At 44.4% G+C, this 25,033-nt stretch overlaps 1 protein-coding gene across 8 annotated transcripts in view; it reads left to right on the top strand.

Moving 5' to 3' along the window:
- Atg2 (Autophagy-related 2) overlaps positions 1–25,033 on the top strand; it is a 108,649-nt gene that overhangs the window by 41,730 nt on the left and 41,886 nt on the right. For all 8 annotated transcript variants that reach the window (XM_065455875.1, XM_065455871.1, XM_065455876.1 and 5 more), the window contains 10 exons: positions 412–510; positions 1,942–2,109; positions 5,432–5,511; positions 7,910–8,085; positions 8,829–8,922; positions 12,015–12,258; positions 16,008–16,150; positions 18,041–18,228; positions 20,250–20,440; positions 22,261–22,411. In XM_065455875.1, the coding sequence (XP_065311947.1) occupies positions 412–510; positions 1,942–2,109; positions 5,432–5,511; positions 7,910–8,085; positions 8,829–8,922; positions 12,015–12,258; positions 16,008–16,150; positions 18,041–18,228; positions 20,250–20,440; positions 22,261–22,411 (1,534 nt within the window). The remainder of the gene's footprint in view (positions 1–411; positions 511–1,941; positions 2,110–5,431; positions 5,512–7,909; positions 8,086–8,828; positions 8,923–12,014; positions 12,259–16,007; positions 16,151–18,040; positions 18,229–20,249; positions 20,441–22,260; positions 22,412–25,033) is intronic.

The following is a 25,033-nucleotide window of genomic DNA, read 5'->3' as shown; positions in this document are numbered from 1 at the left end:
TGAATATCTGCGTCTGCGGTAGTTTCCATTTCTTGTCCCTGTGTTTCTCTGGGGTGCTGGTGAAAGTGTATAAACGGACTTCATTGTATTGAGGTTCTAAATAAATGGTGTTCTATGAACAAGAAGTTATAAAAAGTCTAATATGCTTTGTTATATCGAGAATTTTGTTACATTGAAGTTCTTCATATTGAGGTTTGGCTGTACTTAAACAATGTAAGGTAATAAGGTAAAGGAAAATACTCCAGATGAGTGAACACAAGAAAGTGACTGGTAGGATACTCTAGTCAGATGTCTGCTGATAAAAGATTAGTCAACAAAGGTTTTCTTTTCGTGTCAATTAAGCAGCCACTCACTGTTAGAATCCTAACGAGGTGTTTCACTTTCACTTATCCTCTTGTACATTTATTTCAGATTCTGTCCCTCTTTGAAAGCGACGACACCTGCAAGAAGCCTTCCGAGGCAGAGCCCTTTCTAAGGCTAAAGTACGAATACCCAAAGATATTGCCACAGGTACCCTACTGTTTTTTTTTCCCCTCGTTTGTTTTTCTTGCTATTGATGGTTATAAAAATCTTTGTTGGCAGTTTCCTAAAACGAAGCTTGCAGGCTTCTTTTTATTTTTATCCTTCTTATTAGAGCGCTCGCTGGACCTATGTAAGTATACGGGACTTGTTTTGCCGCTTTTGTTTCTGTTGCAAGATGCAGATAATCTTCTGACTTAAATGTTTCAACTTCGTGCCCTGAACTGCAGCCCATCAGGAAAGTAAGCAAATTCTCCACAAACTTTGCAGTTTTCACTCTGTTGCCTAAATCTTACTTTGAACACTGCAGCTTGTAATTCTTTCTTTGTATTCCTTATTCTTTCAGCATCTTCCTGCCCCCTCTTTCTTTTTTATGATAAAATATCTGTGCTGCCTACTTTTTAGAGTGTTCAGTAAACACTTTTGGTCTGAAGCACTACGCTGATGTCGGCATATCTTCAGGCTGCATTGTGGTCGTATGGTCACTGCCAGCTTGTAACTCACTAACAATGGCCTGGTGCTCTTTAGTCATACTTGGCCCTTGCGCCAAAAAAAAAAAGAAAACGCCAAATTCGTCATCACTGCTAGGTCTTTTTGTTTTAAATTGAATTGTCAATGAAAACCATGAGGAACTGTTCTGGAGGTGAGTGTTGTACTTATTGTTGCAAAAAGAATGTGCTGGTTGATCTGTTACTCAATGAAGTGAGGACTGCGGACTATGGCTAAAGTCGGTCCGCAAGATATTTGGGCGGAGCTTCTGGTAAAATGACCATCGGCTAAACAAAGTTTAAAGCAAAATTCAGACTTTCTGTTTTGCCTACCACACACACAGAAAGATAGTGGCTTACACTGTTGCCTAGTGTTGGTAAGGTGTCAGTGTCTGCTAAAACAGGCCACTGTTAAGATGCAACATGATCTCGTGACAGTTTGGGTACACAGTGCTAACAAACTGTCCGTAGTCTAGAAGCCCATATGAGACATTGAGTTGAGTGACTTCTATACCAAATGAGGAAATATGCGTTTAGGAACTATAACACTGAGGAATCGCTAAGAAATTTGTGTGTATGAATTATTCACAGGAGGTTCACAAATAGTGGAAGAAAAAAAATAAAAGGAGACTACATTGGTGACTCCAGAGAAAACGAGTATTGAAGTTAATAAAGCCACATCAGCCAACTAGGACGGCAAGCAGATGCTACTAATTAATCCAAAAAGTTGTAAAACACATCTGATCACAGAATTACACACTGAGGATGAAATGAACTGAGGATGAAACTGAGGATGAAGTGAAGGTGATGCAAAAGGTTTCATCCTTGTCATTTCTGTGCTGGGTTTATACCTCACTGGATTCGCATCTTTTTTTGGGGGTGCCGTTTGTGGTGAACATGGTGGTTCCAAGAGTGTCTGTTGTTCTATGTGCAGACTCGGACAAGCAGGGAGCAGACGACAGGCATCACCTTGGAGCTGCTACCAGCGCAAATCGAGCTGGACAGGTCCCTGGAGGACCGCATTCACGCGCTGCTCTACCCTCCTCCACATTTCTCTTCCACCAGCGAGCAGAAAAATGACATCTGGAGCATGTCTGTCAACGTGAGTGGCTCTCCAAAACGTTCACACATGTGGCTCATGAGATGCTGTCTCTAACGTGTGATCTGCTGCCTGCACCATTCACAGAATACCATATTTACTTGATTCTAACGCGCCCTCGATCGTAACGTGCACCCGTCTTCCGTGACCCCCCCCCCCAAAAGAAAAGTCCTTTACAGTACTGCGCACCTCATTCTTTCATGCAGAAATACAACTTTCTCTCATTTGGAGAAAAATAATTTACTCCAAATGCACTAAAGTTGTAATAAAGAAAGTCGCAGTTTTGCCCAAAAGGCAAAGCATAGATTACGATAGCAAATTAGTAGACAGCTGTTTGAAAAGTAAGAATATTAGTTATATCGGTCGTATAAACTTCTAAACATTCGCTTACTAATTAAATTAACCAGCATGGTGTCACATGCACAAGCAAACATGAACACGTCTCACTCAATGACCATGGAAACTCTTTAAACGCTGGAGTGAGGAAGTGCGGTAGCAGGAGCGAGGGAATTGACCTTTGTGCGGCCTTTCGCTTCGACGCGAACTAAGTGACCAGAACGCAGCACGATGCTCTCCTGTCTGCGCCAGTCCCAAACGGAAGTTTTGAGAACTCCGAACGCCCGTGATATGGCTTGATTTCCGTCCATCTCCGCACGCGTGATCGCTTTCCTTTTAATTGCGGCACTGTGATGAACTCTGCATGTCCTTACAGTTGGCCCTACCGTGCTGATAGAGCAAACGCAGAAAACGGGAAGACAGACGGTGAACTAACCTAAGCCAAAGGAAGCATTGCCTAAGCACACGTACTTAGCACATGGAGAAAGCTACGGCAGCTAGGCTTGAAGCGGGTACGAGGCGGCCATCTTGAAATGCCGATGGCGATATGGTAACGCAGATTTATGGTCATACTCGAATCTAGCGCACATGCAATTTTTGGACCCGTTTTGTCAGAAAATAAGTGCGTGTTAGATTCAGGCAAATACGATACACCCTACAGTCGATGTCAGATTTGTGGGACTCCCTAGGGAAGGCGAAAACATCCCAAAAGAAAAGTTTTGCAGTTCGAAAAAAAAACTAGTGCCTGCCTTTGCTGGCCTTAGGGGCTCAAACCACCACAGCCATGTCCAAAATACTTCTGAAGGCCGGCTAGCGCACTTATAGGGCATCTTGGCTCTCGTACTGTGACAGGAGATGGCAGGTGCGCACGTGTGTAATTAAGGAACATGTACGGTGTCCTGTGACAGTGGCTCACTTCGTCTCTGTGTGTGCTTCACTGTAAGAGAATCCTTATGCTTGACCAGCTAATATTGTTGTATTGCGGCAAAGCTGACTTTTGGTGTTATATGTTAGTTGTGCCATGCTTTCAATGCTTCCCACGCTTCAAAGCCATTGGCAAGAATGACAGATGCGGAGTTGAAGAAAGGTACCCATTAGAATTATGTAAATATTGATTTACTTGGACTTGTAACACTGAACTTGCTGAGGAATGAAAGATTTCAATTCGAATATTGGTCTACCGTATTTACACGATTGTAAGTCGACTCAAATGTAAGTCGACCCCATATCGCTTGACCGAAAAAAAAAAGAGAGAGAGAATATACCTGAGGGTGCATTCGATAACGAAAATTTATTAGTAGCTGACATGGTCACTGGGCTACTCGTCTTTACTAGTGCTGCCATCGTCATCGCCGCTGCGGTCCCACAGCGCGTCGTGGTCCAGCGAAATTTTAAATTTGGCAAACGACCACACCAGGACATCTTGCAGAACAGCAGCCCACCCCAAATGCACCCAACCACACGCAGCCGTCGGGGAGGCTCTTTTGACAGGTCCAGTTGGCGTAATTTCGCAGTCTTCTACCGCCAGCCACTCGTTGTACTCACGGCGGAGCAGAACCTTAAAATTAAGGTGAAGGTCCGGGCTTGTTTCATGACCACGTCGCACTTCAATGGCAGGGACCGATCATGCATTTCAGCGACGTACGCTGCAAGCTTAGCCTACAGCTCCGGAAGGCGTCCAGACTTCGGCACGTGGGAAATTTCTCACTTGCCGTCACAGGCTGAAAATTTCGCTTCGCTGCAGTCGCCACTCTCGCACCACCCGTTTAGAAACATAGAAATTGCGGCCGCTGCGCAGTGATTTGTTTCTTCGGCGTAAAGGATGGCATCCCTCTTGAACGCTGCTGTGAACGAGTGCCGAACGATTAGCGGGCCTGGAGCACTCATGACGACTGGGGAAGCATAGAAGTAGCACGTAGCCGGCAGTCAAGTGGAACGTGTCAAAAAGTTGGTCAAACCAATACCAATGCCTTTAAACAGAGAAAGAGAAACCCGCGAGCGGTGTCTGCTCTTCCATGAACTACCGGTACTCCCCGCAAGCGCCGCCGTTCTGAGGGTGCCGCCGCAAATGGGAACAGCGGTGCTTCCATCAACTATCGACACCCCCCCATGAGTGTTGCATGCACTGTAAGACTCTCAAAAATGTTGAAAAACCCTTTCGAAAAGCGAACAAACACGTGGGATAGCGAAAAGATACGGGTAGGGCCATAGAGCAAACATAAAATTGTAACTACGTTGTAGCTCCCGTTGGTATCGCTTTTTTTGGCGGGGCCATGTTTGGTTTCGATTGTAAGTCGACCCCTCCCCAACTTCAGACTTTCAAATGTAAAAAAAGGGGTCGACTTACAATCGTGTAATTACGGTACCCACATCTCTCAAAGAAAGAAAGAAAAGAAGACATTGAACATGGCACACCTATATTTACTGCAAGCTGAGCTACTAAATTTCTAGTCGATGCAATAAGCTGCATCCTCGTCGGAATTGCCAGAAAAGTAATCCTTGTCGGATACCTGATGGGCGTCCTCGGCATCCCAAATGATGTCGTCTTCAACGCCGTCTAGTGTATTCGACAAGCCGTTTTTAAAGCCAGCATAGATACACTCGAACCTCGTTATAACAAAATGGGATATAACGAAATAATGAATGTAACGAAGTAAATTAAATTCCCCTTGAAATCCCCATAGAGATCCATGTATTTAAGATCTCGTTTTGACAAAGTGAAATTGTCCTGCCAATGGATATAACTGGATATAACAAACTAAATTCATCTCCAAAAAGAAGGACACAAGAGAGACTTAGGACACATGAAGTACTTGTGCTGAATTTTCTTTTCTCAAAGCTCTCTGCCTTGGTGTTTTTAGCAACTATCGCTATCGAGACATTTCTATGTTTATGATTAGCTCTTTGTCAAGGTGCCTGTCCACCTGTCCTCTCCCAAGCGAGGTGTGTTAACATCCTTGCTTCCTCCTTCTTGTCTCTGCATGTTCAGCAAGACAATCAGGGTTCTAGTCCCACGGTGGCCAGGACCAGCATCACAGTACGGAGCCCTTTCATCAAGGCCAACCTGAGGTGAGCCCACTGACCTTTGCAGCTGCAAGTTTTATGGCAGCAGTTTTCGCTGGTGATAAAAGTGTCACCGTTACATACTTGCTGTGTAGCCATTGTGGCAGTTCGAAAAAAAAAAAAAAACTGGGACACAGCCATTGTCTGTGTCCCAGTTGTCTGCCCCGTTAAACAGCCTTTACATCGACAGTTTGAAGGAGTCGTGGAAAACAGTGGGTTTGCTTGCCTCTGAACAAGCAACTTTCCTTCCCAGTGACACAACAAAAAGGTTAAAAAGAAAGAAAAAAAAAGAAAGAGTGAGCTTTGTCATGTGCCAGAGAAAAACACTCTGCAAGCACCTGCAAGCAGCAGTGTGAGCTCGAAGAGAAAGAAGACTTCATGGTTGCAAGCAGCATCGCGCCGTGCCACCATTCACGCATTGTCTGTAGAAGGAATTCCCCAGGAATTCCCCAGGATGCCCCAGGAATTCGAACACAGTTAGCAGCGTGCCGAAGCTATGCAACGGAGCCACTCGCCACTTCTATGTGGCAGGACAGCACATGCTTGTGCATCGGAACCACGGCTAAGCATTCCAAGCATCGGCGATACGCACTTTGCGACCAAGCACTTTGCGCACGAAATCTTCAGACACCTGGATAAGCTTTTTGAGCATCGCTGCTTCTTTAGGTTTACTTCCAAGCACATCGTGCAAGCAATATTCGAACCTACAGCTAAACCTTTCGAGCGTCAGTGCCACGACCATGCACATTGCGCGCCTACTCTTTGGACCTACAGCTAGTCATTTGACCAAGAATGCCACATTTAGCTAGGCTCGCAATATTCAATAAACCTTGCACCGCATTCCATAAGCTCTCCAGGCCCTCGCAAGGTTCAAAGAAGAAAAAGTTCATACAATACAATGTTCTCAAAATATGGTAGCTGGTGCAGAGATTAGGCTGCAAAAACACAGAACAGCTCTGTACAAGCGCTGGCCTGCAATGTGTGCATGTTTCAGTTGTATATTGTTGCCTGTGTACCAGTGCCTTTCTGATGTATAGCCAGCTCCTCAGGCGTTGCCTGGAAAACAAAACTTTCAATCCTGCTAAAAGCCTTTGTGTAGCCATCTGGTCACTGCTACAGAAAGACAACATGCCATTGAATGCGACAGACATTGTGTGAGTGATGCCAAGGCGTAAGCTTCCCTGTTCCACTAGAGATGTGTGTCAACAAGGCAGTATGCAGATAGAATTCTGGGACCAACTGTGCCTTTCTGAGATATTGTGCAACATTCGGTTTGCTATCTATCTGGCCTACATCCTCTTCACAGAGCAGTGGAGAAGGATATCTTTGGGAAAACAAGGACAAGCAATGCGCTTCCGACTAAAGGCAAAACACTCCAGAAGTACTACATTTGATAGGACCTAATTGGCTACAGCCCTGGTGCCCTTTCGATAACTTAAAATATAAGGTACAAATTTAAAATCTAAGGTGCAACTTTGAAAGCCATTTTCTCAAAACTGTCTTGCCTCCTACTCGACTTGTGCTGCTGATTTCTTCACTACTGCTTAGTCTGTTTCAGTTCCATTTTCTTTGCTTTGCTATATTCTTTGAAGGGCAATTCAGGGTGTGACATTCTTACTTTTCCTGTGCAACTTTTTCTGAATACATGATACAACTAGTTTTTCAGTCTAAATGACTGTTGTACAGTCACCTCATCAAAATTGAATACTAAAAGACTCGTGTTGTAAATTTAAAAAGAATGCAAGAATGTTGCGCCCTCAACTATTCATTTGGGAACGCATAGTGCTTCGAACAAGTCTTCTACGCATTTTGTAAGCCGTTCAGACTTGGGACTAGCCCAGGAGGAGAAAAACATTTGTCAATGAAGAAGTTGTTGAACTATAATGTAGAAATTTGACATTTCCCGTGTGCACATCTCGTCGCATTCACAACGCACTTAGTTTCATGCGCATTCATGGTCAAATGCAGGCGGTCAAATGCAGGCATTTAACACGTAACCACTACCAAGAGCTATTGCACATTGGAACAGTCTCCCGGATCACGTTGCATCCATCTCCAATCGTGAAACCTTCCATGATAACCTGAATTCGTTGCATGTTAATATTGTATAACGATGTTGCACTTTGCTATTTTCGTCATGTAATTACTGTTGCCCTCCTTACTCAATGCCCTTCAATGGGCCTGTAAGGTAATCTGAATAAATAATTAACAACACAAAAATTACCACTACCTCTGCCAATTTTCATCAATATCCATGAAGAAATAAGGAAGCTCACTTCGAAATCCACATTCCCCCTTTAACCCTTTTTCACTTTATTTTGCAGGAGGTGCATGTTAGCTACGTCATTATTTTATGCAACACCCACTCTACAGTGCCTCTCATTCTTTTCTTTTCCGTTGGCAGGTTTCCTATTCCAGATATGCGGCCGCTCCAAGAAGTGCTCCGCGAGCCTTGGTGGCAGAAGAACCTGAGGCCGGACATCCTGTCGGTGGAGCTCCTGGAGCCGACGCTGTCCACAACGCTCGTTGCCGACGAGAACGAGGACCTAAAGCTGGTGCTAGTCTGCAAGGAGGCTCACCGTAAGTGGGCACGATTCGCTCGAAAGGCATCGCATTGGAATCGATAGCAAGGTTTAGCGTTGCATTGAAACTGTCTGGGAATGCTGGCGCGACAAGGAACACCATCAACAGCATTGCAGGTGTCTCATCTCGGTGGTGCTAGAGACGAGACCGAAGAAAGCCATTGGCATTCGTCGGCACCCGAAGGAAGGAGTGTAGATTTTACCTTGACATTTACTGTCTATTCCACGCAGACCAGTGCACGTGCCAAGGTGCGATATGCACATAAATGCACATAAATGTCAGTAGGAAGGTTATGTGTGTGCTTTGTGAAGACGTCGTTAGGTGCAGTGCGGATGGAACTGTTTTCGCAGCTGCCGCACGGTGTTTGAAAAGTTGAGAAGTCACCTCTGCAACTTCATCATTCGCCTGAATTCTGACAACTTTGTTTGCAGCCTCCAGGTTTGTGACGCTGTGTGTGTGAACCAGTCTGAAAAATTGAGCGACACTGCCATGCGGTGTCCGAAATTTCAGTCTGTTTATATAGCTCCTGTGGAATAGATGGAGGGCTGCGTGGAAGTCCAAATAATCGAGTATGTCTGGTAAATCTGGCGGTAAGTGTGGTGCTAGTTTCGCAACAATGAAATTTCCGCATCAATGAAATTTCAGTGGTTTCACTGTACTGTTTCAAAATGCGTATAGGGCCCAAAATTGGGGCCTTTTCGGTTGTACAGCTCCGAGCAATACTTTTTCATCTCTCGCAGTGTTCTACAAAGAGTCCCAGCTCTCAAAACCAGTGCCATTTGCAAGGGTGTTTCGAGACCCCAGTGTCAAAGAGGAGGACTTTGACTTGCCCAGGTAAGCGTTCCTCGTTTCGTTGTTGGCTTTGCCATAGATTTTTCGAACAATAGCCCCGCATGTAGCCATAACGCTATCTGAACTTTTGTGTGGTCGCCTGCTCAAAAGTTCTGGGGATGTTGGAAGCACATGTGTGTTACTCTTGTGACAATCGAGAGTGGGATGTCCTTACATACTGATGGAAGGGTCCCTGCTCTCTCTAGCAAAAGTCATCTACTACGATAAAAGCCTTAGGTGTCGACTAACCAGTGGAGAACTGGAAGGGCTGATCCATTAGAGAGCTTTAACAGGCTCACTCTTCCTGGAAATACTGGGTTATGGTGAATGGTAACGGCTGTAACAATGCTGGTAGTGTCATTTTGGGACTTCGAAGCAAAAGGAACCGCGTGTTGATTGCATTGCTGCCGACTCGGTACTCCAGCAGATAAGTGGAATATGGCCAGTCACTGCAACAATATTTGTGTCCGCTCCGGTCAAACTCCGCGTCACAAGATTACTCCACCAACCCGGCTGCTTATGTGTGTACCTCCAGTAACCCAGCATTCCGTGAATGCTGATATAGGGCGCTTTAGATTTTGCGTACATATACCTCAAAACCAGTGCCTTGATTTATCCTAAGTGACTTTATCCTAAAGTGCACGATTTCCCTTGCATTTTTACGAGTACAGTATTGACACTCACATTTTTTTTTTTTTTTACGTGTTTTGTGTTCAAAATCCATGAGTGCAATGAACGTTGGTTTATGTAGTCGCTATAACTGCTGCATCTCACCTATTCGCGGTGACATTTTGGCAACACTGATTATGTTGACTTGTATTCAAAGCCAACAATAATTTGGTCAGTGCCACGATCATGGTCAGTGGCAGCAGCACTTAATGACTGCTGCTGCAACTTGAAGATAGACAAAGTATAGATTCTGTTCTGTACAACATTCAAGCAGGGTTCAGCCATCTTCAATTAAAAGATCTACTTGCTGATGGTAACTTCTCAGGAGCAGATTGATGAGCATTGGCATGCGGTCTCCAATATTTGCTTTATCCAAAACTTTCAAAAGTTACGTTGGGGGTCTTTACACTCCTGCATAGCAATTCAGAGTGTGAAGGAGTTCTTGGTAAGGTGTTTTTTAAAAAGGCACGCACCCAGCTCTGTGCCTCTGTCAGAAAAGACAGTGGAGCAGTTGCTAGTCGTGAAGTGTGCTTCGGCCTCACTTTAGGAAGTGCTCGACAAAAACTTTCTCGGAAAGGCTAAGGCTGCAACGGCTCCAGAGCCCAGCCCTCAACATGCAAGGTGTAATGAGTTTGTTGTGCCACTGTTGTGACATGTTCGTTGTGCATTTCACCTAACCAAAACATTTCTGGGCAATAAAACGGTATTTTCGTATTCGTTGTGCAGTTTCTGTATTTTTTTGGCATCTCGTGTAGTATATTAAGTGGTCTGGGGTTGATAGGTGTGCGTATGCAAATGGCTTTGGGTGCCCAAAGTGCCACACCCTGCTTGCATTCCGTCTTGTACTTTGATTTTGTTCTGTAGCACGGTGGTTTGCATTCACTAACTTTGGGTATGCATATTGTAAGGCTCCCTAATTACACATAAGTAAAGCTCTCTATTGTCAGCTGCTAATTGACTTGTGTGATATGCTGGCTGAATCGAAGGACACTGGACTGATTCAGCACACCCAGCAAGCAAATTCTCCTCACCTCACCAAAATGTGCAGTCGGCTCACGTTCCCGATTGACTAGCGCTACCTATAGTCTTCTCCACACTGCCTAGAGTTGGTGGCATAGAGTGGTGCGGTCGCCAAGTGGTTTGGTTTCCCGTAGTAGCTTGCAATAGCCCCATTGTTTTATTTCTCTAGTGTGCTTCTCTGCATTGCACACTTGCCCAACTAACGGTGGCCCCAGTCATGGTTCAGATGAAGGCGCAACAGTAGCTTCGTATGCTGGGGCTTGGATCTTGCGCTCTGTTTCATCATAAGAACCATGCGTACAATTTACGCGTCATCAGACAAGCAAACTCTTGTATGTGTTGATTGCGGAACTGACTGTGCCACCACTGTCTAGGCAAATCGCCTCACGGGAAAGCTGGCTTTAGAGTCATGCAAAGGGTATTTTCTCGGGGATGAACGGAGCTTTGAAAGTGGTATTTTGTTAACAAGGTTGTTGTGAATATTCAATTTTCGATACTGTGCTGTTCAGCATTCATTCCGGTTCAGATTTCACTATTTAGAATATTCAAGGCATTCAAAACAAACCAATGTATAAATGTAGAAACCTGCAATCGGCAATTTCATTGTTGATGTGCATGTCACATTGCCAGTTGCGCGGCTCGCAGATCACATTGTGATTGAGATCGAGACGGCACGCGACACACCTCGGGCTGTATTATGGGTGCATGTGAAATGCCCCCGTGGCCTCAAATGTCCAGAAATTCGATGTAGATCGAACCACAACACTGAGCAAAAGTGAAAAGTTTTCCATGAGATATCTGAATAACAGCACTTCGAAAATGAAGTGTAATTCAGGATTAAACTGCTTCACTTTTTCCAAGTTAAGGTCTCCCTTTTTCTCTAGATCTGTCAACTTCTAGTTACTTTGTAAAGAGTTGATGCAACTTCCACAACTATACGAACTGTTCACTTTGAGTTTATAGGATACGATTGCTATTTGCTTCAGGTCCGCTTCCAACCCCAAAATTTATATTTGCACAAGCATATTATTGTATGTGCTATGCTGAGTTTGATAACCCAAGACTTGAATTTAAGCCCTGGAAACTCGGTGCATAGACTGTAGTAGTGTTGGTGAGACGGTGGAGCGAACGTTGTTGTGAACAGTTCAGCAAACCATTCATTGATTCACCATACTGATATACCAAACTTAAATATCGTTCTTTATTTGTACAAACATACTTTCCACGGCCAGAAATAAAGGTAAACAGGTTGCTGTAATATTCTTTCGTGTGGAACTCTTTGGGCATTACAGGGTTAAGCGGTCTTCCAACATAATTTAGAATTTCCGTCTAGCATCTCTATGAAGCCAATTCACGAGTCGGTCCCCTAACTTACGAAGGTTATTCCTGCGTCCCCACCATTGCAGCCTGAGGATCTCCATCAGTCCCAGCAACGAACCTTCGCCTCTGGAGACGGAACTGTGCGAGGAGAGCATGATGCCGTCCGTGATGTTCGAGACGCTGCGGATGCCTCAGCAGAATGATGCAGGCTCGCCCTTCACGGTCCACTGCCTCTGCTACGACAACAACGAGATCAGCCCTCCACGCACGACGCGGCTGCAGGAGCAACAGCAGCGACAGGAGGCCAAAGAAAACGCCGAGAGTGACAAGGTAATGGTTGTCCAGCCCACGGCTTTCCGGCAAAGTTACCAGACGGCACCCTGGCAATGCCATGGTTCTGCTACCGGGGTAACGATTGGTATCCCGCTTGGATTTTTCTGATCGAGCTCGTGACTTCAAACTTTCTTGTGGCTTCGTTTATATGCTTTGTCTGCCTTTAAAGCAGTCCTACTTTTCTTAGTACAGAAGGGATTAAGACAGTGCACAAATGCATAACCATTGCAAATCACTGAATTATTTGTTGAAAACAATCAACTTGCAAAGCCACTAAGCAGTTTGAAGTCGGAAGAAATAGGTTTAGCCAAATCCAGGTATGTGCTAACCACCATTTTCATGCTCCAGTAATTTCTGGGTGCCTAAAATGGTAATCGGGACTGCTGTAAACTTCATAAGAGCATCTCCGTTTGATTGTCGAACTGATAGCTCTTGATGTGGCTGTAGGCAACCAGCACTGAAAATTTGCATGCCAGCAGCAGCACTGTAACGCACAGCCTGGAGGACAGAGGAATGTTTTTGGTAGGATATGGTTCGATTTTACGTAAGCGAATTCGCTGTTCATCTTGAGGGCATGTTTCCAGTGTCTCACTTTACTTGGCACAATCATGCTAGAATAAAAATTGAGAAAAAAAGAAAATGTAGAAAAAAGTTATCTAGGCGCACACAAGCTCCTCGTAGCGCCTCATTCTCAGCGATGGCTCCAGATTCCAGGTGTATCTTTTGAATTGTTAACAGAATATTTAAAAATTGCCTGTGGCATAGGTGCAAAGCTAGCCATTGAACTGAATTAGAGGTGATTACTCACTCAGGAATAATAGTAGATTTAATCAAAGATGGAGGAGATATCCTGCTTGAAAAGCTTGCGGCCCTTTATACAAAATGTCTCATGACCTCAAGGGTTCCAGAGAACTGGAAGAAGCCAACATTATACTAATCCACAAAAAGGGAGACTTCAGTCAACCAAGAGTACAGGCTGGTTTCAAGATTGTACAATGGGCACTGTACAATGGATTGAGAAATAATAAGAAATCTGCAGAGTACAATCGACCACTCTATATGGCTTTGTTAGCTTATGAAAGAGCATTTGCTTCAGTAGAGATACCAGCTGTCATAAAGGCATTGGTTGATTAAGGAGTGCAGGAGACATATGTGAATATCTTAGGCAATATCTACAGACTCCACAGCCACCTTGCTTCTCCACAATAAAAGTAGAAAAATTACCTATCAAGAAAGCTGTATATGGCATTTTCTCTGATGCTATTCCCTGCATGCTTTGATGAAGTCTGGGCAAGCTTAGGTGTAAGATAGACAGCGAATATATAAACAGCCTTTGATCTGCAGTTGACATTGTCCTGTTCAGCATCACTGGGGATGAATTACAGCAAATGATTGAGGACTTTAACCGTGAAGGTGTAAGAGTGGGGTTGAAGATCAATATGCAGAAGACAAAGATAATTATCAGTAGCCTAGCAAGAGAACACAAGTTCAGGATCGCCAGTCAGCCTGTAGAGTCTGTGAAGGAGTGTTTACTTAGGTCAATTACTCACGGGGGGACCCTGATCATGAGAAGGAAATTCACAGAATAAAAAAGGGTTGGAGTGCATACGGCAGACATTGTCAGATCTTGAGTGTAAGCTTACCACTGTCATTGAAAAGAAAGTTGCACAATCAATTCTGCCAGTGCTAACGTATAAGGAAGAAACTTGGAGGTTGACAAAGAAGCTCGAGAACAAGTTAAGGATGGTGCAAAGAGCAGGGGAACGAAAAATGTTAGGCCTCTTAACAGACAGGAAGAAAGCGGTGTGGATCAGAGAGCAAGTGGGGGGGGATAGCCGATATTCTAATTGACATTAAGAGAAAGAAATGGAGCTGGGCAGGTCATGTAATGCGCAGGTTAGATAACCGTTGGACCATTAAGGTTACAGAATGGGTACCAAGAGAAGGGAAGCGCAGTAGAGGACGGCGGAAGACTAGTTAGTGCGATTAAATTGGGAAATTCGCGTGCGCTAGTTGGTATCGGTTGGCACAGGACAGGGGTGATGGGAGATCGCAGGAAGCGGCCTTTGTCCTGCAGTGGACATAAGATAGGCTGATGATGGTGATGATGACTCAGTGCTGGACATTATTATACTGGAAAATAAAATGCATCATTTAATTGAGGAAATTTCACTAATAATTTTAACTAATTTATTTTTGTGCGGACAGTGCATTATATCAGAATTGAACCCAGTTATGTCACAAAAGCCCATCCACTTGGAAGAAAATTTGAAACTAGCACCAGTTCCAATGAGCACTGTCAAACTAGTGGTAAATATGCACTGTTCCACTTTTTTAATAAAATGCATTTGGTCGCAAACTTTGGGAATACATATCTTGAAACTGGTGTCATCCTAAGACTTCGTTCAAGGTGGAAATGACTTTTGAAGTCGCCAGCTACAATTAGTAAATTTTAATATGGGCCATAAAGTAATTAACAGGAAAGAAAATTAGTGAATGCTTGTTAATTACCTTAGCTCATTTAGTTCCCTAATTAGTCAAATATTTGTTTTGAATTCTCGTGTAAATATGTTCTCTCCTCAGAGTAATCTAGCTCAAAGAATTGTGCTAGATGTCACGCACCATTTAAAATCCTGCCTGCCATTTAAAAAAACAATGTTAATGTGTGTTACATCTTTAATTGCTGCAATAAAGGTAGCAAACTTTTTGCAGAGTTTTGTGCCCACAGGGGGTTGACAGGATTTGCATTGTGCAGCCTCCTTTCCCAAGGTTGGTCACCCATGTGCTCCTTTCTATCTGTCTGCAACTGCAGGGCTTCGACAGCACGTGTGACTACGCAAGTAAACAACCAGTAAACAAGTAAACAAGTAAACAAACTCGCACAATCACTGGCTTGAAGGAAAGCTCCAGTGTTTGGCTTTTCATTGTCCGTTCAAAGCATGTTGCATTCACGTTATTAGATGTGTGGACATCATTATTGGATGTGTGGAGTTCCCAGAGGTTTACGGTGCCATGTGGTGCCATTTTTTCTGCGGCTCTGTTTATTCAGTGGGTTGCCAGATGGCGCTGCGAGTTTTTAAGACATAAAGATTCGGAGGAAACCTAAATGGCATGGAATTGTAGGTGATAACGGGCATCTGTGGGAAGTTGCCGTGGGTAGGCTTGGAGAGGAATTACGAGCTGAACTGGTCATATTGTTCTTTTTGCTTGGTTTTTCTTAGTTAGGTTTCCACTTTTTAAAAAGCTTTGTCTTTCCACTGCCTTTTAGCCTGCCAATATGTGTAAATGTACTGCAGTTCACGGAATACCAGGTTACCAGACGTGCTTGTGGTTGTTCTGGTGACACCATGGTGGTTGCTCTGGTGACGTCATGACACCTCGCAGCAAAGAAGGCCAACACTGTTTTACTTAGCCGCCAGCGTAAAGTATCTAAAGAATCAGCAGCAACATGTTCGTTAACATGAAGTCACTTTTTTTTTGCTTTGGCAAGAACACCCATATGGCAAAATAATTTCTCTAACGGGTTGCGATTGAACAAAAGCATTGCAAGATGTAGCTACCCATCACAGCTGTCCATGGTGCCAGTAACCTGGCCTTCCATTAATGTATTAAGCTGAAAACTCTAACAAATGTTGTCGTTATTTTGTGTACCTGGAACCCATGACCGAGCGGTAGGTTCGCTGCAACGTGTGCACAAAAAAGCTGGAACAATCGTTCAACTTTTGGCACTCCTTCTTGCTTCACAGTTGGTGCAGCCTGGTGACAAGGCGACACTTCGCTCCTTCATTGACAAGGCAGCCAGCAACTGCCGCATTCAGCTGGAGTTCCTGCTGCCGTCACTGGAGGTGACCATGCCTGACAAGCGGTTCTACGAACTCATCTACAACCGGTGAGGTGGTGCAAATGGGTGCCGCGATTTGACGAACTCGGCTGCGCAATCGACTGGGCTGGTCGTTGTTTCTTCGCGACTTCTCGACTCGGGTCTGCCTAAATCTGCCAGGTGCAATGGAGAGTTGTCGTCTGCTCAACCAGCGTACGGATTGGGTGGATGATTATATTTTATTTTAATGAAAGCTTTCTGCACCTTGTGGAATTCATCAGGTCTGTGCACTTTGTGGACATATCGTGGCTTTGTGTAAAATCCTCGCACTCGCCACAGATGCCAATTGCAAAGTAGTGAGGGCCAAACATGGCCATCAAAGGATTCAATAAGGAGCACATGCTCGGCTATTGCTGCATAGAGTAGTGTTAATTGTTCAGGCTTTCAATAAGCTAAGGAAATGTAATGGTGATGCTGATAGCATAAACCACGAATTAAGCGGGACTTTAGTACAGTCAAATTTCGATATAACGAAGCCATAATTGCAGTGAGAAACTCGTTTAACCCTTTAGGTGCCGTGCCTAAGTATGCTCGTCTGGCCACTGATGCACACACCTGGCCGTGCTAAAGAATTCACGAATGTGAGAACTGGCTGCATCGTCTACTCTGGTTAGCTAATTTAGTTAGAATTTAGTTAGCTAATTAAGCTAGAAAATTTTATGGACCCGCCGTGGTTGCTCAGTGGCTATAGTGTTGCGCTGCTAAGCACAAGGTCGCGGTATAAATCTCGGCCACGGTGGCCACATTTTGATGGGGGCAAAATGTAGACACCTGTGTGCCCTGTGTACTTAGATTTAGGTGCACATTCAAAGAACCCCAGGTGGTCAGAGTTAATCCGGAGTCCCTACTACAGCGTGCCTCATAATCAGATCGTGGTGTTGGCATATAAAACCCCATAATTTGTAAAAATTTTATGCTAGGTTTCGTTAGTATATGACAGATTGTGCAAAAAACTTAACAAGTGTCAATGCTGCCTGTCGCTGTTGTTTTAAAACTTAGTGGACCAGCACAATAAGCACATGCAATTTTTTAATGGTGCAGCAACTCAAGAACTTGGGTGTTCATTATGTTGTATGAAGCCATGTTTTCTGAGGAACACTGATTGGCACGACTCTTAATACTTGTTATATAGCATGTTAATTTCAAATATGCTAGTGTGTTACCTAGACATAAATTGAATTTGTTGCACTTCAGAAAACGTGGCAGCCAAATGATCAAGTTTCAGACTTTGCCATTTTGAAGTTCAACGGTTCCAGCAGCAGAAGATACCTTTCAGGTTCCTAGAGCAGATAGAAATGGTACCAGTACAGTAAATCCTTGTTGTTATGAATGCCACATTAACAAACTTTTATGACATTTCCTGCTGACTGCTTACAGTTCCCAAAGTAAAAATATTTCAGTACTATGAACTTTATAATACTGAACTTTTCAGAATAACGAATGTTATTCAGTTTCCATGTCATGTTAATGCTTCAGTACTACAAATTAATATTAAGAAATCTGGGGATTCTTGAATTTCCATCTATCCTTCACGGCAGCCGGAACAGTAGGCTAACAAACGACAAGGTGTATGGGTTTGGAAAACCTGAGATGGCGTCGGAGGAGAAAAACATGGGAGGAGACTTTTTTTGTGTTGTTGCGGAGGACACGTCAGGTTATCAGAGCGCATGCTCCGCCTAGACAGGTGTTGCCTAGAACAACTGTTCAGAATAACTAACGATTTGCTGCAGTCCCCTGAAGTTCGTTACATTGAGATTTCACTGTACCAGAATTAGTGTGGTATACTACGGAAAGTTGCTGTGTGCTGCAATTTAGCCCCGTCAGGAGACGTCTTGGCGGCAATTAGGCACCACTTGTTTGTAACAAAAGCTGGCTGACATAACCGCTCGTCTTTTTCAGGCTCACCATGGACTTAGTCCTGTGGGAACCGGTCGTCACTAGGCTCAGGGCAAGCGGAGACTCCTCGCTCGTTGCCCCCGGCGGCGATGGCGCTGCGTTTTTTCCCGAGATACGGGTCCCCGGCCATCTTGCCCAGCAAAGCTCGGTGTTCCAGGAATTCCACATGTGCCGGTCGGGGAATCTCCTTGGTGAGTCAACAAGGGGCAGCGAGTCATGTCTGTTGAATGGGTTTTTTAAAAGCGTAATCATACTTGGACGGAAACGACTTGTTGGTTTTGTTGTTCTGGCTAGTGTTGAAGTCTTGGGACATCATATGTGGCCCATAGGGCCACATATGATGGTGGTTGATGGGACTCACATTATATGCATACGTGTGTCGTGTGGCCCATAGGACCACATACGATGTGCGTTGTGGCTCACATACAATGTGAGCCACATACGTGCAAACAACTTGCTGCAGGTGGGGTCCCCACCTGCAGCAAGTTGCTTTTTCAGCCACTTTCATTTCCATTAATTTATCGTTTCTTTATTTGATTTATTAAGCACAAGTAATCTCCTCTATGTTGTCCCTGGTGTCAGTGTTTGTTAACTTCTTATGATATGACTAATAAAATGGGGGCCCCCTCGGTTAACCCCCTTTCTTCTCGTTTACATCGTTTACATCATCGATGATGATGGGCGAGGTGAATCTCGCCTTTTTCTTCATCAATTTTAAATGTGTAACATTCCAGGGTGTGTATTTGTCGTATCTTGCTGCTTCAGGGTGCAACTTGCACATCTAGCTTTTTTTTTTATTTATTCATTTTACAGTCACAAATAAGTTTGATGTTTTAAGCTACATAAATCTCCCTTGAACGTAGCGTTGGGCTATGTAGCTCTGTAATCAATTGCAGCCCTAGAAATGCAAGGTACAGCAGAAATAAATTACGGTGGTAGTAGTAATAATAATAAGCTGCGCAGCAACAATGCTCACATATTTTAAACTTTAACCTATGCATTTTATTTGAAACAAGGCATAACTACTGTGGGGTTCTCACCCATGCTCTTGGGACAAAGGAACAACAACACAGTAGTGCGAGGGCATTTATTGTGCCTTTTATACACTAATGCTTGCTAGCCGAATTGCTATCCACAAAACATGCCGATGGGCGCGCAACAAATCGAGGAAGTACGACTCACCGCGTCTGGATAGCAAGCGAATATGTTGAATGAATGAATGAAACCACGTTTATTCCACATTAAAATGCGCTGAAGATGCTGCGGTGGAAAGGGGAGGTGTGTTATTGCAAAAGGGGAAGGGTAAGGCTGCCTCCGTTTTATTAATGAACGTCCTGGAGGCAGCTTAGTGGGGGCCGCATGACGTTTGTGGCTGTCGCGGAGCCGATCGCCGACGGGTGGTGCCGCTGGGTCCTGGAGGAACAACAGCAGCGCTCGCCAGAGCTCGATGGCATGGTCCGGAGACGTGGTATGCGGGCGAGCCAAAGTCCGGAGAGAAGGCCAGGGTCCCCGCTGTATGGTTGCCAGGGCACGAACCAGGTTCACGAACCATGTGCACGAACCGGGTTCGCACCATGCTGGACACTTTACGCCTGGTCATCGCGAACAGTGACGTGTTCGAACGATCGTGTTCGTCCATTCCGGTGTAGGCCTTGCGAGACAGTCTCGCACAAGCATGGATCGTCGCCGCTTGCCGACCCGCGGAGGCAAAGATTGGGAAGAGCCTACTCCCTGTTGCAACCGACCAACCCTGCTGTCAGGTGGAGCTAGCACCGCAGCACTCGCGCCATCTCTGGTAATGGGCTGAAACCTGACCGACCGCTGCCGGCACTAAGCTATGCGCAGAAGCCGGATCACAGGAGACGCGAGACATAGGGGGAAAACAACGTATCAGGGGACGCGGGAGAGTCGCGCATCCCCACACTACAGAAGTAATATCTCTTTAAGCGTTTGGTCAATGCTGCTCACTATTTCTATATTATAGCATGGGGAAGATGAGTGGCAGTGCAGGACGCGTAGCTGTTTGAACTTTTGATATGCGAACCTCCAAAAGTGAGGCAAAAGTTGTGCATAACCAGCCCACTACTTTATACTTAGATATTCAAAATTTTGTGGTCAGTAACTTGCCATATTTACAGGAATAATTAGCTTTTTCTTCTTATTTTCTTTTTTTTGAAGTTTATGCCATTGGTACCATTGTTTCTTTTTGCAGAGTCGGACACTGAGTCTGATGATGGGCCACCAATGTTCCATTCGGTGTATGACAACCAGAGGCGCTCAACAATCCGCCTTGACCGCTCTCATCTTCAGTCGAGGGTCGTGCCCTGTCGAAGTTGGCAGACTCAGCTTGTCATCAACATCCACATCACTGATGGGGCCGCCACGCTCAAGACACCGTTGCAGGTAAGTGTTGTTGCTCGAGATTTTTTGACTTATTCCTCACCCCTTAACTGCCATGAGAAATCTTGAAAATGTATAAGAATTGCAGATGTTTTAAAACCTACGTTTATTTTGCCATCTTTTTTCCTAAAATATATATCAGGAATGTGTGTAGTGCTTTTACTGCTCTTGTTAAAGAATAGCAAAAGACATTCTGTATTACTTTTTTTGTGTTTGTCACACTGTACTCTGCTGTGAAAGTGTAAAATTTTGGTGTTTCTATATTTTGATGTTTTATTTTAAGACTGTAGTTGCAATGTGTGCCACGATACATATAATTATAGCCTGGTCACCAATGTTTTCAATGAATGTAGCACAGTACTAACTGCTGAGACAGTTGGAGAATTCGTACATGAAACTTCAAAGAAGCACCTCAAGCACCGTGAATGTAGGTAATAATATTTGCCATTTTTAGCATGAGTACTGAGTAAAAAAATAAATCTGAAACATGTAAAACATGCACCTGGCTCCTAGTTCCCAACTTCCGTAAGTCAGATCATGCAAAAAAAAAAATTAATATTTTAATTCATAATTTGAAGATTTGTTGAAAGCAGGCAAATTCCTATTGTACAGGGAACATTTGTTTTTACTCATTGCATCAGGCACCTGGTTCGTTCTTCACTGCATTCTTTGCGTTCGTGAAGAAATTGTTGACAGGTCATGGAGGTATGCAGAAGCCTCCTCGTACTTCATCATTGCGTTCGATCAGCTTTTCTGTGCAAGCAAGGTGGTCTTGTGTGCGTTCCACTGGAGCTGGGGCACATGCTTTGTTCAGTTCCTGTACAGTTATGTGGAGTGTTGCACAGTACTGTACAGTAAAAAAAATAAGGGGACTTGCATAGACAGTATTCAAAAGGCAAGATTAGGCTGCTAGTCAAGCTGTGGTCGAAGGTCATGCCTGAGATCGACTGCATGCTCTTGTGCGAGTAAAATTGCATTTGATGTTAGTCGAACACGGTAATCAAAATAAGACCTCCTCAGCATCTACTGTTGTATGAGACATTGCTGAAACCGCCTAGACGTTGGATCGGAAAATTCGACAACCCAACAGAAGCTTCGGAGTCTGCACAGCTGCTGTCATTTAAAAACTATGTTGCTGAATCGACCAAAGTGCAAATTTTGCATTGTGTTATTGAGGAAGTGTTAGGAGCACTGGATGCTAGTTTCGATGGTACCTCCAGTCGAAGTTTTATATTTCCAGATTTTTCAATGTGCAAAATAATTGTCAAATATGACAAATAGTTACAGTTCATTCGTCATTTCCTACGGTGCGTGGCATTGTTTATAGAATTCCAACAGAAATGAATAACGTGTAGAAAAACTCCATAAAACTTGACAATTTCTATAGGCTCGGTAACCTAATAGTGGGCGGTTGAACACACAACTGCCATGATGTCATAGATTTTGATGGCATCTGCTAGGACTTTGTTAATTTTTCATTGGTAAAGACAGACTGTCACATTCTTAGTCTCTCCTTCAAAGGCGAACAGCAAGAAAATTTCACTTTGGCTAAATTGGTTATGGATAAGTGTCCTACGCACTCTGCTTGGCAAAGCTGCAGGGCTGGTAACTAATTTTCCCATTAACAGCCTCTAACTTTTTGAGTGTTGAGCATTCCAGCCAGATGTGTGCCGGATACTTTTCCAATGTGAACCTCCTCTGCGATCTCAGCTTGTCACTGCTCATAGTCCCCCACCCACTCCCCCGTCTTTTCTTTAAAGTAACCATTCATGCATTCCTCCTGAAATCAAAATGAACGGCCTTGTCGTGGTGCTGTCGTGCAGGACGCAGAAGGCAGGGTCATGCCGAAGTACCACGGCAACCTGCGCGTTTCTGTCAAGGACGCACAGCTGTTTGTCAGCAGCAGTCACCATGGGGACCCGGACCTCAACTATGTCATCTTCAACGCTGGCACGGCCACTCTTCATCACCAAGGTACGTGCAGTGGAACTTGGTTACCCCCCCCACAGAGTCCAAACGTCATTCTGCATGAAATAAAATTTAAAACAACTTGCTCGCATTTATATTTAGCCACGTGGAGTAAATTCGTATAAAAATCATGCAAAAAGAATTGTAAAAAAAAAAGTTGGTAGCCTATGAAACTGCAGCGATTGCTCTGCTGGATCGGCCACGACTGAACTCCCTCCAGCATATCAAAAGTGATACAATAGACCTTTATTTACATTTGCAGCCCTTAAATCAAGATATCAAGATTTCAAGATGTCAAATTCACCATGCCAAAATGATATGTTATGCTTATGCAAAATGATATGATATGTTAGTGGGAGGTCGAAGAAGGGGGGCAAACAATCCCCAACGGCATTGCACGAACTTGCTGTGTGACATTCCCACTTTCAGAATCTTTGACAGGTGGCAAATTGTGCTGTACTTGACAATGAAACACAGCGCGTGCTCCTTACTGTCAGCACTGACTGTTGTCGACCCGCACAGCGCCCACATTGGTTACGCGGGTAGCTGTAGCAGTGGTAGCCACGTGATGCCCGGCTTGTGCTTTTGTATGTTGTACATATTGCCGTTACGGTAACCCACCTGCCCTAGAGATGGGAAAGCACTTCCGTATTTTGGAGGAAAATTGGAAAGCAAAACCTTCTATGCAATGAAAGATTGCCATAAAACAGGCTCGCAATAAACTGAAAGCCTCATTAGTATTCAGTACAACATATATGACATCACTAATTTTTCAGCTTCTGAGGGAAAAAATCACTCGATTCTATTCAACATTCTATTGATACATATTTTCCATACCTTATGCCAAAACCGAGTTGTAATCAGTGGTGGCAAACTAATTTGAAGTTACAGCAAAACCTCATTAAACCGTAACCGCTTAAACAGTAGTTTCATTTTAAAAGTAGTAAAGTCAAATCTCCAACTCAACGGCCATTGAACATAATGTGTTTTGTATCCGCATAAACCGTACCAGCTTATTGCGTACGCATCGGTTAAAACGTGGCGTTTCAACTTTTCGTCGCGCAAACACAGCCGTGCGTCTTCTCCATTAGGTGGCCCGGCCGAACAACAAGCCTCAGAGATCGGAACAACGGCCTCCAAGCGCCCTGTGCGTTTGCACGTGAAGCCACATCAACATCATTTCGACGCTGTGCCAGAGAGCGTTGTGGCGTCGCGCAAGCGAGCTTTAGTGTCGTTCCAAAGCTTGGATAAAAAAGATGCTGGGTGCTCAGCATAGAAGAAAAATTAGACATTGTCCGTGCTATCGAATGTGACGAGAAGAAGTCGGCGCTGGCATGCGACAGGGATCTGCTGTTGACTACGGTGTGTGGCATTTGGAATGCGAAGAAGTTGCTCGGAAGCGCTGCTGCGACCGCGAAGACATGTCGGCTACGAGGTTCGGCTTTTCGCCATTGTTGCCTCTTGTTGCCTCTTGTTGCCGAAGTGTCGACTAGCGACAGTGATGAGGACGACACGGAAAGCGACAGCACGGGCGACTAAGGCCCAACAGTGGCATAAGCTGCGCGTTACATCAGCCTCATGAATGCAATCATCGCGACGAGAGCAGGGGCGCAATAACGTAAGTCTATTACAAACGAAAAGTGTTCCAAACTCCGGCACCCGGCAATGAAAAAGGCGCCCCAGAACTTCTGCAGCACTACTGCGCGCATGCACGGAGAATACGTAACGCCAACAAGGAATCTGCCATGCGAGTGTTTGCCGAGGAGAGGGGGCTGGCTGAAAAGCTGGCGTGCAGATTCAGTAAGTTTAAGGCCGCTGTCGTCATGGTAGGCTGCCGTGGCATCAAATGAAAATAACCCGTTTGTCGCGCGAAGTGAATAAATACTACATGCTTTTTCCCCTTTCATCGCACTCTCTCCGAGTTCCGTTTTCGACAGGCAAGTGGGCAATCTCTTGCTATTTCGGTTAAACAGTACTACTGTTTAGTATGTACTTTTTCCGAGCTCCGGCTAACTACGGTTTAATGAGGTTTCACTGTATCTTTAATTATAGTAGGCACACTGTATATCTTGTTTTCAGTGTACCTAAGTTACTGATAGCTTGCTACGAGACTCCTGAGCATTTTCAACTGCCTTAGTGTGGGAGAGTGATGTCACTCTAATGAACGATCTGATTGGCTGCCCACATTATGTTATTGGGAATGCTTGAAACATGCCTTTCCATTTAAGCTTAGTTCTAATAGCATACACACGGATAGTACTTTGTGTGCCCTTAGATATACAGAAATGCAACAAAGGTAGACGTTTCTTCAGACCAATGGCTCACTTCCACCTCGGAATGCAGGGATCGTCTGATTCAGCGCTGGCGATGACAGGCGATGGGACACTGGGGGGTTCTCAATGAAAATAAGTGCAGCGATGTCTTGTGTGGTGGCAGGAACACGAATGATATTAGTGCTGTGTCAGGCTCGTCTTGTATTACTTGCTGCCCTTGTGTGTTAGAAACCCTTTTGTGGGCTTTGCATATCTTGCAAAGAAGTAAAGAAGTAAGTAATGGCACGAAATTGTTTTGTTTTGCATTAAATGAAGGTCTCATATCTTGAAATTCTAGAAAGAAAAGAAAGGCTGG

Source organism: Dermacentor albipictus, chromosome 7 (assembly GCF_038994185.2).
Source record: "Dermacentor albipictus isolate Rhodes 1998 colony chromosome 7, USDA_Dalb.pri_finalv2, whole genome shotgun sequence".
Taxonomy (NCBI): Eukaryota; Metazoa; Arthropoda; class Arachnida; order Ixodida; family Ixodidae; genus Dermacentor; species Dermacentor albipictus.
Note: the sequence above shows the minus strand (reverse complement) of the source record. Positions and strands in the feature narration are given on the sequence as shown.